The sequence below is a fragment of the Protopterus annectens genome, chromosome 15.part0 (assembly GCF_019279795.1).
Source record: "Protopterus annectens isolate FY-2018-M chromosome 15.part0, PAN1.0, whole genome shotgun sequence".
Taxonomy (NCBI): domain Eukaryota; kingdom Metazoa; phylum Chordata; order Ceratodontiformes; family Protopteridae; genus Protopterus; species Protopterus annectens.
Window position 1 is genome coordinate 604,927,777 of NC_056749.1, and position 16,746 is coordinate 604,944,522.

At 37.8% G+C, this 16,746-nt stretch overlaps 1 protein-coding gene across 1 annotated transcript in view; it reads left to right on the forward strand.

The window, feature by feature from the left end:
• LOC122789860 (phosphatidylinositol 3,4,5-trisphosphate 5-phosphatase 2A-like) overlaps window positions 1-16,746 on the forward strand; it is a 1,099,782-nt gene that overhangs the window by 907,728 nt on the left and 175,308 nt on the right. The window contains exon 19 of the mRNA XM_044057294.1: window positions 14,883-14,972. Coding sequence (XP_043913229.1) covers window positions 14,883-14,972 — 90 coding nt within the window. The remainder of the gene's footprint in view (window positions 1-14,882; window positions 14,973-16,746) is intronic.

The following is a 16,746-nucleotide window of genomic DNA, read 5'->3' on the forward strand; positions in this document are numbered from 1 at the left end:
AAGTGCATCCATTAATGCAGTAATGATCCTGTTATCCTGTATAATTTCTTCCTGAAAGGCTGGCTTTGAATCTTCCTCCCCATTTTTGCTTTTTTTTTGTTTGTTTTCAAACACATAGAAACATGTATGCATTATCCCTGTTGATGAGTGGTAATACAAAAAGTTAAGTCACTGCTCAAGAGCTCTGTATGAATGCTGAGGATAGATGATTTAAATTTTCATATGTACCTTTAAGGCATGATGTGAAGAATTATCCATGGCATCTAGTGTCTCCCCCTCCTCGTCCACATCTTTCATGTCTTCACCCTGCATAATGGTCTATTATGCTTTAAATGCCTTTAAGGCACAATATTAAGAGAATATCCCTTGTGTCTAGTACCCCCCCCCAACATTGATGTAGAAGAGTGTGGAAGCATGACAGCCACACACACACACACACACACACACACACACACACACACACACACACACACACACACGCACACACACGCACACACACACACACACACACACACACACACACACACACACACACACACACACACACACACACACACACACACACATTCAACACTACCTTTCTGCTAAATGTTATGAAACTCACCTCTAAGGGTTGGTTGATCATGAGCTTTTGGCCAGGTTCATTATCAAGGGCAGCTGTTGGAATTTACACACATCTGTATAAAGGCCTTTCTGCAGTATTTCATGAGGGAGAGTACATGACTAATTAGCAGAGCTTGATCCACTTAATGTCTCATTAGTGCTTGCAGTAGGCCATAGAGATAACCTACAGTGAAGCTGTACCATGAAGTACACCATTTTTACACCTTGCTGTAACCTTTCTGAATTTTGCCCATATATTGTTCCAAATACCTGTCATCATGAAAAGGACTGTTTTAGATCAACTAAAAGTAATCTGCACTATAAATGGCTGTTGTAATATGACTATGACTACACAATATCAATGTACTTGTTAATATAATACGAGTTATAAGGTCAGAAACAAAATGGTATTAATGTCATCCTAATTATGGTACTATTAATTTGGTACTCCTTGGATTTAAGTTGGATTTAAGTTACCGTTCCAACAACAGCAAGCAATGGAAGTTAAAAAATTGCATACTGGTTAAAACCAGTAGATGTTTCTTGTAGAAAATAGGTGTGTTTTGTATTCTTATTATATGCATTGTGAATTAAGAGCACTTTAACCTAGTGAATTTCAAGCAATAAGTCAGATCAATAATACTAGCAAGGAACTCACTACCATCAGTGCACATGATCTTTCATTGAGCTTCTGTGTACGTGATCTTTCAGTGAGCTTCTGTGCACATGATCTTTCAGTGAGCTTCCTGTTCCTTCCAGAATATCCCTTGTGTCTAGTACCCCCCCAACATTGATGTAGAAGAGTGTGGAAGTATGACAGCCATCCACACACACACATGCACATGCAGACGCACACACACACACACACACACACACACACACACACACACACACACACACACACACACACAAGTCTGACACTACTAACAATTTTGTTGATCTTATTAGGGAGAATGGAATATAAATCCTTACTTGCCAGACATGCTTGTTGCTTCATGCACCGATACCACACAAAATGTGCAGTTTATTCCTTTTGGATTAAATGCTCATTATTTCTTTTGCAATATCCATGATTTACAAGCATCAGTCAAACTTTAAAATCACTGCCATTACAGAAAAGTGGCTGAAACCAGAAGTTGCTGACATTGAGATCCCTTTAGTTAGTTAGCTTTGTTGATCTTTTTGGGTATCTCTGTTTCTCATATGAAAAAAAATGATGAGATGAAGTTTCTGTGTTCATTATGTTTGTGCCCTAGTTCAAAATACAGCATTTATAAGGTTGAGAGTCACACGGCTACACCCTGCCAGTTAAATCATTGCTGATACTGCCCTCTCTGGCAGTTATAGTCTCCAGACTTATGGAACAACTGATCCCTCTTGAATTTTATTTTTATGCTGTATGTATACAAAGCATAGACACAGACTCATCAGACTGCTGACATACTTGGTTTGTTCAATTATTGTTCCTGGTCTCAAGGTATGACACTTTATAAGTTATGTTTGACTTCCTATAGCAATTTTATATACCAGACTATAAGAAACATCACTGGTAGTTATGCACTGACAAATTTAGAATTGTGTCTGTTGCCTCTAGCAGTCAGATATAACTTGTTTTTAATGCATTTGTTAGAGTAACATGATTATCCAGGGGAGAAATAATTTTTCTACCATTTAAATAAAATATTTTTCTTTTGGGCTGAATGCTGCCACTGGATCTCAAGTGGATAGTCTCCTGACAGAAATATAGACTGTGACCAACAACATCTTTCCATCAATTTTGCAAATTTTACCAAATTTCATCTATGTTAAATTCTCTTCAGAATCAACTTTCAGTATGATGTTTGGATAAAACCAGCCCATTAGCTGTACTTGGTTTAGTTGTGACTATACGAGCATGTCTGAGGACATCTAGTCAGACTTAGCCTAAAAACCTGATTCCTCTACATTTGGGAAATAACTGTTTTTTTTTTTTCAGTTAGTATTTCCTATAGCTAATTTCAAATTATTTACTGTGTTCTGGGCTGTGGTTGATTTTTGCATATATAATTGATTTAGCAAAAAATATCATAGTAAGATAAGGGGTGCTGCTACTTTTCTATGAGAAATTTACTATTGGCTGCAGGATAGCACCTTTTTATTTGTCCTGTGTGCTCTGGTTTGTTTGTTTAAATGCAATGAGCTTGCAAAATTCAAAGCTGTACATGACTGGGCTGTGACTGTGTGGCACATCTGAGGATTTCTACTTAGACTTGACCTCCAACCCTGATTCCTTTAACACTTGCGACATGCCATATAATCCGCAGCTTGGTTGCACATTGTTGAAAACTACTTTTGATAGATCCAACTGTACATAAAGTATGTTACTTTTAACACTATCACTGTGTAGTAAACAGTCTTTTGTAGTACAAAACAATATTCAAATGAGCACAGTTGTTCACAGTTACGGACAGAGATGCAACTAGCTATTCTGGTGCCCTGCTATTCATTCATCTAGCACCCACTCCTTCCTCAGCTCTGAGATGAAGAGCAAAAAGGCTCTTCTTTCCTGTTAACTATTAGCAAAAATGTTTGCTACATTTGTAACAAGCAGATGCTACAATTTATGCCATTTACAGAGCAGTAAAGGTTTCAGTTTTGACTGCAAACACAATACTGGCATTCATTTGATCTAGTCCTCACCACTATAAGCTCATTATGCTCTACATCTCTGATTGCCCCATCATTGGTCAAATCAGACCAAAGTTCAGTGATATTCACTATAAGGATAAAACTTGATGTACATCCAGCCTTTTGCCTTATTCTAAGACAAATCTATTGCTGCTAGCTGATGACCTGATGGAATGTAAACTCCACTCTACTTGATGACCCCATCTGACACAGTGCTATATTTATGGGCAGTCTCATTGCTCACCTAAAAGCCTGTTTGAGGCATAAGACCCCTTCAGACACCAATATAATGATATGTGCAGGAATAATTTATTTATTTATTTACTTATTTATTGACATTTGTTGACCAGGAAAGTCCAACTTGGACAGAAGCCCATTTTCAGAGGAGGCCCAGTGAGAAAATCTCCACAAACACATTATGATTGCACTGTATTTCACAAGAATTTATAGAATTTACAGAAATTACAGTGCAATACAGTACAATATAATAAAATGAGAAACAGACTAATAAATTGTGGGAAGTTACAATATCAGAGAGAAAAACAGAATAATGTACAAGATATATATATATATATATATATATATATATATATATATATATATATATATATATACATATAGACACACACACACACACACACACACACACACACACACACATATAGGTGCCAGAACCATAGAGCGAGGGCGAGGGAGTGCCCTCCCACTTTTACAGCTGCAAGACCTATAGGCAGACCTGCACGCTAACGTAAATTCAAAAGTGAGTGGAAATAATAATATATTCCACAAGCCTGCTGCGTTCCTCATCACATCAATCCTGCTGCCAGTGCTCCAGCTGCAGGAAGGAGAGAAATTTTATGTGTTTTGGTTTCCCCCAAGGCTGTGCTTCATTATGCTTATACAGGAAGGTCCACGGTAAGGAGAGATTTTTAAGGCTGTACTCCAGGCTTCATTTTTGTTTATGCTACATTTGCAGGAAGGTTCTGTAGATTTAGGTTTGCTCCACAGGAAGGCTCCATGTTTGTTTTAGATTTGGTCCACAGGAAGGCTCCGTTTTTGTTTATGCTCTTTAGATTTGGTCCACAATAAGGAGAGGAAGGCTCCGTTTTGTTTATGCTCCATATATTTTATGGGTGGGTGTGTGTCTGCACACTAACGTAAATTCAAACGTGCTCGGAAGTAACAATATGTTCCACAAGCCTGCTGCCTTCCTGATCACATCAATCCTGCTGCCGGTGCTCCATTTGCAGGAAGGAGAGAGGTTTTATGTGTTTTGGTTTCCCCCAAGGCTGTGCTCCATTATGCTTGTACAGGAAGGTCCATGGTAAAAAGAGATTTTTAAGGCTGTACTCCAGGCTCCATTTTTGTTTATGCTCCATTTCCAGCTAGGTTCCATAGATTTATATTTGGTCCATAGGAAGGCTCCATTTTTGTTTTAGATTTGGTCCACAGTAAGGAGAGAAAGGCTCCATTTTGGTTATGCTCCATAGATTTTAAGTGTGTGTGTGTGTGTGTGTGTGTGTGTGTGTGTGTGTGTGTGTGTGTCTGGAGTTCCAAAGTTTTGTTTTTTGAGGAAACTTGTACACAACCATTGCTTAGGTATTCCAATGGCATAGAGCTTTTGCCCTAAATATACCATTGATGTCCAAGTTTGATAAGTGAGTATATGTACTGAAAGTAGCAGCCAGACATATAGAAACAAGTAGTTGATGCTGATTTACCCATCTCTGAGGAAGGAAGAAGAATCCACTTATATAGTGTCTCTTGTTGGAATACAGGAGACAAGTTCCTATAGCAGGAGTGTCTGGAGTGGACAACACATCAATAACCATTGGCTCAGCAAAGCATTTCTGTGTGAAAATGCTCCAGTTACTTATGACTGGTGGTGACAATTACTCTGGCTCAAACCCTTGTACCTTAGGTACAGGAGCCTGCATGCTCTACCCAAACCAGCACTTGTGATCTGGGGAGTTTGGGTGTTCCTCTTAAAATTAGTGGTTTCTGGCAAATCACTGAGAATGGCATTCACTAAATAAATAATGATAGCCCTTTAAATTTCACTCTTCCTATCTTTTTTTTGGTAACACAAAACACTATTTTAGCAATGTTCTAAGATTATGCAAGCAATATTTAAAATGTGTCCCTGGTTTTGGGTCTTTGTCCCCCTCAGATAAATTTTGGCTTTTTCCAGATTTGATCTGCTTATGAAAGCAAGGTTTAGTTACATCAAGTAGATGGTGCAATGGTAGTGTTGTTGCCTCACAGTAAGAGGTTTCTGGCTTGATTCTTGGCTGGGGTGCCTTCTGTGTGAAGTCTGTATGTCCTCCCTGTGTATGTGTGGTTTTCTTCTGGGTGCTCTGGTTTCCTCCCATGTTACAAAGACATGTATCTGGAGTATTTTTTCCTGGGGCCTCTGCTGAAAATTGGCTTTGTTCCAAGTTGGACTTTCCTGGTAAATAAATAATACATTTTCCTGAGAGCTTCAGGGGAAGAGAAGTTTATTGCTGCTTATTCTGAGTCTGTTTGCATTGTTAGTAGCACAGCAGGGAGTAGCTTTGCTTTTAATGCAGAAGGTTGTGGTTTTACTCCCACAGTATGCAGATGGATAGCTGATACTTTACTGCGTTGTACTTTAAAGGGAGTGGATGCTGCAGTCCTGTGAATGTCCTCTTTTGGAGGAAATACCTAGTAACTATGAACCTGTTAGTTTGCCATCCATTCCCTATTGCAATATTACTATCTTATCATTGTTCAATGTAACATAGGCAATTTATTCTTCAAGGGCAACAGCCACTTTGTATATGAAACAATGAAATATAAAGTTGTTTCCTAGCAGCAACCTCTTCATTAGTTAGAGATCCCTTTAATGTGGAATTATTTAGATGCCTTACTTCTGCAGAGATTTTGCATATTTACTGATATTGGTGGATTGTAATGACAGAAGTTTGAGTGGCCTTTTATGGCTGAAATTTTATGAAATGGGTAGTTTTGTCATTGGTTCATATATTTTGTTTCATTGCTTACTAGAAGACTGTTCAAAACTACAAATTTAAAACACAATCTAACTGGTGATGTATTATACAAGGAATATAATCTAATACAATCAGGAAGGTGAATCAAAGAATGCATACATGTGTGCATGACCATAAAAATGTGTTTGAACCCAGAGGAAAGTGTGAAAGGCTCAAAATCATGGGCAAATTTTAAGCTTTACTCATGTTACCAAAGCAATGGATGAAGGTAAAACAGTTCACACCACATTACCTTGACCTAGCCAAGTCTTTTGGCACAATCCCCTGCTCAGGTGTAGTAAAAAAGATTAATAATGTAGGAGCAAACACTTGAATCACTAGCTGGATTGCCAACTTGCTCACAGGATGCAGGAGATCAAAATAGGGGAAGAGACCAGTCACCAATGGAGTCCCCCAGGGTTCAGTGCTGAGACTTTTTCTCTTTGGTATATACATTTCAAAAGTAAAAGGAAATACCAAAGGGCTTTGGCCGACTAAGTCTAAGATGACTGCAAGCTAGGAGCAGTTATTGAATCCCCAAATGACTTAACCATCATGCAGGAAGGTTTGTCCTAAACAATAACTTGTGTCAAAATCATGACAATGCCCTCAGAGAACTGACCCAATTGTTTGGCATTTGGGAACTTGTGTGTACAGTGACCTCACTTTTGACCAACATATGCCAGAGTAATATGAAAGCCTTTCTATATTGCACAGCTTTGTGACTTGATCTAAATAAGTTGTTGTCTCTCTTTACAACACCCTCTTTAGGTCAGTCATTTTGTATAATGCCCACTTTGGCATGTATCTGTCCAGCCCCATGCAACAGTTGGAATACCCTCAGAGATACCTTACTAAAAGGATACAAGTCCTAAACAATAGGTCTTGCAATAACCACCTCAAAGATTTATTACTATACTCAGTATCCTACAGAGTGCTTAGAGGTGACATGTCTGGCATACAAGGGATCCTCCAACCTAATACAGATGGACCTACTGAACATCAACAAGTCAACTGGTATCAGAAATACTCAGTCCAGGTATCTAAACTGAATGTTGTGTAGAGATGGATCTATATCACAGAGGCTACCACTGTTCCAGAACAGACTATCCATAAAAATAATACAAAGCTCATCCGTCCATATTCAAATGCAACTTGGATCTAAGGATGGGTACTAGAAAATGTAATCCAAGATTGCCCATCATGTCACTAATGGATAGAGGCAGTTCCTAAATGCTGCATCCCTTACTTGGGTCCCCTCAAATTATCTATGGAATGATCACAGTTATTCTCACTAGGGCTAATATACAATTATCAGCCATGAAATAGGTAAGATCAATCAGAAAATGTTAATTCAACCACCAAAATGGAATTGGCTAAGCTTAAAATGTTGTGGTAATAAATAGTTATAAAAAATTGCCCTTTTTAGATCACTAAGTGCCCCTCTCACCCTCCGCCCCCCCCAGTCTTCAACAGCTTCCGGCTGGAATTGGCTAAGCTTAAAATGTTGTGGTAATAAATAGTTATAAAAAAATTGCCCTTTTTAGATCACTAAGTGCCCCTCTCACCCTCCACCCCCCCAGTCTTCAACAGCTTCCGGCGCCCCTGTGACACACACACACAGACACACACACACACACACACACACACACACACACACACACACACACACACACACACACACACACACACACACACACACACACACACACACACACACCTTTCTGTATATATTGAAATAGATTGAAAGTTAAGAAAGGAAAAGATCACTAGAGGGGTAGTGTTAGGTTGAAACAATAATGGGAATGAAAAATCACTAGTGGGGTAGTTTTAAAGGGATGGGGGATTAGAATGGTAGTTAAGATTAGTGAGATTTATAGTAAGAACAGAGTTGTTTAAAATAACTTATAGATCAAATAGAGTTTCCTACTTTTGATGGGTAAAGATTGGGGTAAGCTAGAAGAAGGCTTCAGGAGATTAGGATGCTTATCTATTTGGATAGATGCCGGGGCAGATTTTAATATTTAGCAGGTAGTTTTTTAGGGTGAGTTTAAATTTATTGAAGCAGCTAATGGTGTTTATGCTGGTTAGAAGTGAGTTCCATAGTTTAGCGACAGTGTATGACTAAAGGCAGTGTCTGTCTCTTTTGTTTGGTATATGAACAGTAATGAGCTGTTTATTTTCAGAGCGAAGGGTCCTGGTGGGGCTATAGGGTATTAAAATGTTCTTAAGGGCAGGGCAGTTGTTTTGGATTGTAAACAATTTTATGTGCTATGGACAGCTGAATGAGGTTAAGGTGATGTGGAAAATCCATCCAGTTTAATTATTTTAAGGCTTGACAGTGATGTGAGCCATATGAGCTACCTGTGGCAAACTTGGTGATTTTATGGTAGTACGACTGGAGCTTATTTTATAGAGATGAGTTCAGGTTAGTAAAAATGGGGGCACCGTATAATAGGATGGGGAGCAAGTAAGTGTTGGTTAGAGCTTTTTTGGGGGTGCTGTTTATGAAATGTTTATGTCTGTATAGGGCTCCTAATTTACAGTGTTTTTTTAGTGGCATTACCAATATGTTGTTCAAATGTAAGTTTATTGTCAGTGGTAATATGTAATAGTTTAGAATGGGATACAATTTCAATTTCTGTGTTGCTTTGGGACAAAATATGAAAGTGAGAGTCAGGTGAGAGGTGTTTCACTGTGAAGAGAAGAAGCTTTGTTTTTTGGTATTAAGGAGTAGTTGTGATTTGGTTAACCAGGCTTTGATTGCAGTGAAGTTACCTTGGGTTATTTATTGGAGGTGTTGGAGGTTATTTGAGGAAGAGATGATGGTAATATCATCTACATATTGGATAATAGAGCTAAGAGGAGAAGCAGTGTGAAGGTTGTTGGTAAATATGTTAAAGAGTAAAGGTCCAAGTATGGACCCTTGTGGTACTCCAATTTGGTTGATTTGTTATTCTGATAGGGTATTTTGCCATTTTACACATTGTTGCCTTTTGGTGAGGTAGCTATTAAACCATTGGTGAATGGGGTGCAGCCAATATTAGAAAGGTGTTGTAGAAGTTTTATGTGTGATACTGTATCAAAAGCCTTTGACAGGTCTGGTAGTAGTACAGAAGTAATATTACCTGAGTTGATTGATCTCTGTACATTATACATGAAGGAGATAAGTGCTGTGTGAGGGGCGAAAGACATGTTGGGTGGGGGTGAGTAGGTTGTCATCTGTGAGATGGTGAAATTATTTTTTATGGATGCACGTTTTGAGGAATATGGATTGTGTGGAGAGGATAGAGATTGAATGATAGTTAGATGGTTCATTGGAGCTACCTCCTTTGTGAAATGGGGTGATGATGGATTTTTTCCAGAGGCTGGGGACATAGAATTCTGTAATTGAGCAGCTGATCAGAATGCTGTGCTCTCAGCAGTGAGTTTTATGTATTCTGGTGGGAAGTCATCAGAGGAGAGAGTACATGGTTTTAATTTTCTGAGGAGTCTCTGAATTTCTCTGGTTGATTTTGGTTGTAGTGAGAAGAGGCTAGATGGTGTAGTATTGCTTTGGTGAAGGGGAGAAGAATTGTCTGTGGGGGAGAGGATCTTTCTAAGTGAGGACTGCTTTTGTGGGGTAGAAGAGGAGGTGGGAAAGAATTTGATAAGGTAAGTGTAGGGGGAGAGGAGTCTGTTATTAATTTGTGTAAGCTAAGCTATTTATAAAATGTGAGTTGAGCATAGTTGCTCTTTTTGACAGTTTTGTCCTGGGTATGGTTATGGGTTTTGTTTGGTGCCAGGGGTAAGGAGATTAGTGATGCTTAATAAACCCATACACTATAGACCTAGAAAAAAGTATAGTACAATAGGAGGAATACATTTCTTCCCTAAAACAAATAATGTCCCAGTCTCTAAAAGTGAACTTAAAAAGATTAACAAAGAACTTAGAAGCAAAACTGAATTATCCAAAGGTAAATATAAAAAAATAGTGCATGTATTAAGAACTACCACAAAGTCTTTTTCAAAAACTTTAAAAACCTTAGAAGCAATACCGAGTAATAAAAATGAAATAATATATAACAATAACAAATACTCATCCCCAGAATACATAGGACAACATATTACTGGATAAATTTAGGTCATGCTTTACACCCTAACACATATTAGCATGCCTATCCTTGCAGAGCACTTTCAAGCAAGTACTAGGGTCAAACTACAAAGCCAAAACCACTAGCTCAATATTATATCTAGCGTGGGGTGAGAAGAGGGGCAACTGTCCCAGTCACACAGTGTTGGGGAGAGCAATCAGCCAATCCCACTCTCTCTGTAATGTATGTGCAGTCAAACCTGACAGGTGTAACACTCCATGTGTGGTCTAACTTTCGCAACATAGTAGCAAACCGTTTGTTACAGTTTAAAAGTAAAAAAAAAAGTTTTTTTTTTTAACTAAAACCTGATCACTGTTTACTACATCTGTAACAAGCAATTTGTTACAGTTTAAAAAGAAGAAATTATTTTTTAAAGTAAAACATGAGGACAGTGGCACTAAATGTAGGCAGGGTGTAAACTGTAGCAACTGTTTGCCACATTTTTTTTTAACTAAAGATGAGCACTTCAGCACTATGTGTAGGCAGGGTATAAACTGTAGCAACTGAAGAAAGTAGTTCTTTAATTAAATATTTTGAAAGATGGTTGGGAGCAGGGAACATAAATGGGAACAGCTGTGGCAGGTGTGTGTGTGTGTGTGTGTGTGTGTGTGTGTGTGTGTGTGTGTGTGTGTGTGTGTGTGTGTGTGTGTGTGTGTGTGTGTGTGATGCATCTGGCCACTTGGCTATTGTTAGGTATGCCAGTAGATGGAAAGATAGAATATCTGTTTTTTTTTTTTTGGTTTTGTTTGCTCTTCACTTGAAGAGCTGAGGAAGTGGGATGCTGGTTCATTTTACTAGCCACAGTACACTTCTGCACTAGCTGCTCCATGGGTTCAGACAATGTGCCAGGCTTTCTCTTTTTCAGCAATAAGCATAGCTTTATGGACTCACTACTAAATTTATTGATTTTCAACTTTCTCACTGGATTCATGTCTGAAATATAGAAAACTGTTATAATCATTCTATTCCACAAGGAAGGATCCACAACTTACCCTGGAAACTATAGAAGTGTAACCCTTATCACCTTATCTGTAAAGCAGCGGAGCACATAATTGTGGTACTTATTAACATGGACATCAGCAGTCCACCATCCTTTGGTCCAGGCCAGTTTTGGTTCATTAAAGTAGACCTTGCCTTTTAAACTTGGTGGATTTCTTTGAACAAGCCACTGATGCAACTAATAGAGGTAAGTCAATTCGTACTGTTAACTTCAACCTGACCAAGACCTTAGAAACCATCCCACATTCTAATAATACTGACAGGATAATCAAACTATATGTAACTCTCTATATTAGCCATTGGAAAGCAAACTGGCTTACTAAGAGAACTTAGTCCATTAGTGTATGGGTCAGGTTCTCACCTCAAAGGATTGTTACTATTGGTGCCCTTTAGGGACTGGTCCATGAGCCACATCTTTTTGGTATTGATTTCTGTTATGTCAAGGCTGATGTCAAGAGCCTGTGGCTGACCAAGTTTGCAGATGCCTGCAAACTCAGAGCTGCCATAAACTTTCCAGCTGACTTCCAGATTCCCCACGAGGGCCTAACACATGGTGTTAGGACATGGCATTAAGCTAAATGCCTCAAAATGTTTTCTGTCCTTTTTCAAACATGGACGCCCATGTCTGTACCACAAAAATGACACCTCTTTGAAAACTGACACAATTACTATGGTCCTGGGCACTTTCATTAACAATGAACTATTCTGTGATAAGCGTATATCCACTGTTATTATGAAACCCTTTTTATTGTTTCCTACAGACTCTTGTGGAGGATCTCTGCATCACCTGCAAAACCTCAAAGAAACCAGTTCTTGTTGTCTCCCTGTGCCACCTTACTAATGTGTGCTACCCTAACTGTAACCCTGCTCCAACCCTAAGCCTAGCCCTGCACCTTGCCTTAGGAAAAACCTTTTCCATCACACTACCACTACACAAGACAGGCTCAGAGACTAACACACGCACTAATAAACACACACATTATTAAACCTATATCTTACCCTAACTCACCAACACTCAACAAAACACACTTACTTGTAGCTGTATTATAAACTGCCTGCATTCTGAAGTATCAGTATTCAGGTAAATACATATATATATATATATATATATATATATATATATATATATATCACGAGGTCCATTCATTTACAAGTTTTTTTATATGGTCAAGACCATATAAGACCAAGACCGTCAATACAACAAGTTATTGTTTTGTCCATTGTGTAGTTATTTTTTTTTACATAGTCGAAGTTCTGTGACTTTGAACATAATGGTTCGACCATTAGATGTTCGGAGTTATGGAACTTCAACTATCTAATATATATATATATATATATATATATATATATATATATATATATATATCGATTCACTTTAGAAGTGCAAAATACTGAAATATCAAAATTCAGTATTTTGAGCCCATAAAGTGTAATCCTGAAAACAACGAAACCTCAGAAGTGGGAAATGCAAAACCTTGCACACCGGAGATTTTGAATTAACACTTCTGGTGTTTCACTGCAGTTGTGGAGTCAGGTAAGTGTTTATTTGTTAAGGGTTTTGGGTAGGGGCTATGGTGTGTGCTAGTGTGATTTGTTGCTGTGATGTGTGTGTGTGTGTGGAGAATGTAGCTTGTGTGGTGGTGTTTTGTGTGTGTTTGTATGTAGTGTGCCCTCTGAGTTAGAATATTTAAGTAGGTGGGGTGTGGGCGGTGTAGCCCCCCACATGGGGGGATTCAGGGGGTCTTGTCCCCCTGCTTTTATGTAGTAGAGAGCTTGTGTTTGTGTGTGGGGAGGAAGGTGTGTGTGTGTGTGTGTGTGTGTGTGTGTGTGTGTGTGTGTGTGTGCGTGTGTAGTAGAAGCGCTAATTCAAAATCTCTGGTGTGTGAGATTTTGAATTTCGCCCTTTTGAGTTTTGCTTTGTTTTCAGGTTTCAACTTCATAGCCTCGAAATACTGAATTTTGATATTTCAGTATTTTGAGGATATAAAGTGAATCTATATATATATATATATATATATATATATATATATATATATATATATATATATATATATATATATATATATATATGTGTGTATGCATATATCACAGTTCCCTGGCTGACATTCCATGAACTGACAGCTGGAGTACTCAAATGTTGATGTCAGATGTTTCTGAGTCTGAGCAGTTCATAGATTCATAGGTAAGTAATAGTTTAGCTGCCTTTGCAGGCCATTTTAAGTTTTGCCAATTTCCCTTTTTGTACTTTAAATAATCTATCACATTTGTTTAAAGACTGGCCTTTACCCAACCAGTGATCAATGACTATATATTGCCTCTAATAAGATAACTGAGGTCATATCATTGATAATTTGAGGGGACACATGCATGGGATAAAGCATTTAGGAGTTGCCTCTGTTCATTAGTAGCATAGAGGGCAGTCCTGAGGTAAATTTTCTGTTTCCCATCCATAGATCTAAGTTGTGCTTGAATATGGACAATGATGAACTGTGTTTTATGTGGATGGGGAGTCTGTTCCACAGCAGCAATATTCTCTGCAAGCTATACCTGTCTGTCCGTACTGTTCTGTTAATGTTGCAGAAGAGGTTTAGATGACTAGACCAAGTATTTCTGATGCCATTTGACTTGCTGATGTGTAGAGAATCCATCAGTATTGTGTTTGGGTTGTATGCCACATACTGGTCACCTTTTAACAGTCTGTAGGTTACAGAGTATAGTGACAGGGCTTTGAGTCAGTCCATGTAGCACATGTTGTTTAGCCATTGTATCCTTTTAGTAAGGTATCTCTGTGGGCATTCCAGTTGTTGCATGTGCCTGGACAGATACATGCCAAAGTTCATGGCTAAATAATACACATATCAAAGCTCATATAGTTGCTTTCCCAAATGTTCTCACACAGGTGTAACTCTGAAAAACAAAAAAAAATCACTAAAAACATAGTCCACATACCTGTCTTTTCTGCCTCTAGGAAAATCTTTGCTCCAAGGGGCTAAGAGTTTAAACAACAGACAGACAGACTCTTTGATCACTGCTCAGTCATATGAAATGAGCACATACACATGTGTAATAGATCCTTTCATCAATAAACCCTTAGTAGCAATGCCTAAGTAAGGTTTTGAGCCATGGAAGGACAACCATGCAATATAAGTATTTCAATTTTCTTTTGTGAAAATGTAAAAGGACTTCACTTCTTATGATATGTAGGAAATATCAGTAGAATATCCATTATCTCAATGCTGAATCCCAGAGAATAAATATCATTGTTCTAGAAGGCAGCTGTACTGTCTTGTCAAAGATGCTTGAGACCTGTACTAAGGTTCAAAACCTAAAGATTTTACTAATGTAGCATTTGTTTATGGGGAAAGTGGGCATATGAAGGAATCCTATGATGACATTAGCACATTAGCCACATAAAGTGTTCAGTGTGAAAAGGGTTCTGAATTATTTATCACTACTTTCTCGTCCACAGGATGCACTGATGATGTCATGAGCAGCGACCACTCTCCTGTATTCGCTACTTATGAAGTTGGAGTTACTTCCCAGTTTGTATCAAAAAAAGGTAAAATGCTAACAAACACTGCTAATTTATCAGTCATGTTACCTTTAATCTTATGAAACTGTGCTGATTTATTAACCTGCAATATTATAATTTGTGTTGCAATTTTTAATTGATTACACTTATTGCTAACACTAGATACTATCAACTTAAGAAACTTACTAATTTTTTATTCTGAAGTTCTGACTTGTGTTTTCACACACATTTTCTTCATTCAGAATTTTCACTATGTGCTCAAAGGCAATGAACGATTGTTAGATTTGTTTTTCTTTTGTGACCAAATTACATATATGGTGTCATGTTTTGATTCCAGGAATTCTGAACAATGTTGAAAATAACTTTGCAGTGGGTGTTTTGTCTGACAGTGCTTTGTGTTTCACATACTTCATGAACCCCTCACATATTACGCTTACATTTGACTTGCTATAACTCAAGATATGAATAATCATCTCAAATGTTAGAGTACCCATTTGGGAATTTCATATTTCAGAATTTTGTACATTGAACATGATTTTATCAGATCTATATGCTTTACTTTGTATGTTTCCATGCTATAGAATATAAACGGTATATGGTATATTAGTAATAATGCAATGAAACCTTCATATCGATATCTGTTTTTTGAATGTTTGATATTTTGAGTGCAGCATATACTACTGTGATGTTAATACATTTGTTTGAGTTGCTTACCTATTATTTTATAGCTTCACTGAAATATTTATTAAGGATCACTGTATGACTTAAGTAAGGAAACCCACATGTCCCAGATCAGAATACTGTTGTAAGCAAAAAAGAATGCTGAACAAGTAAAGAATAAAACTTTTGTAGTTGATAACAAATTCCACTGGCATTACCTTGAGTTTTGAATATAAACATCAAGCATGACTCTTAGGCAAGCATCTGAAAAGAAATAATAAGAAAAAAAGGTATCCAAATGGGAGAACATCCAGACTAAGGTGAATGCAGTAATGCTGTGTCATGAGTGTCGGTCTGTTCTTCAGCTTATTCCTCCAGTGTATCATAACATTTGAAGTGTCAGTGCTTCCTTTTATTAGATACAGATAGCTTTTTTCTTTAGCTGGAGTTTCTGAAATGGATTGGCCACTCACTTGTCTGTAGGAAATAATTAGATATGACTTCCAAAATGAGAGTTAGGGGAATATTAGCTTCAGAAATTCCTGTAAGCCATCTGTCTGTGTCTCTGTCTGTCCCCCCCACACACACAAACATAGTTGGTGTGATAAGATTTCAGAAATCCCATCTGCCTGGAGCTCTAATAGTTAGATGGGAAGAACTCACTTTTCTAACAGAAATTGATTCTAGTTGGCTTACACTGCTTAATTTTTTAAGAATCTGAATCCCCCCCACACACACACAAACATATTAGTTGTTGTGATAAGATTTCAGAAATCCCATCTGCCTGGAGCTCTATAGTTAGATGGGAAGAACTCACTTTTCTAACAGAAATTGATTCTAGTTGGCTTACACTGCTTAATTTTTTAAGAATCTGATGAGTTAGGTGCTTTACACATACACATCTGTTATCATGAATTCTGCAGTCTTTTTAAATAACTTAGATCTCAAGAAACAATGAAAGATAAAAACGTATAGTAGCCACACAGTATTAGGGTTCAGAACTTGAGTATCTACCTTCATTAACTTATGATGCACCTAATGATCTATTTTTCCTGCCATTAACATTTTTACAGTTAGCTTCTGTTGACATTAAATAAACAAATATTAAACTACTCGAGCCATTTAAAAAAATGACTGATCT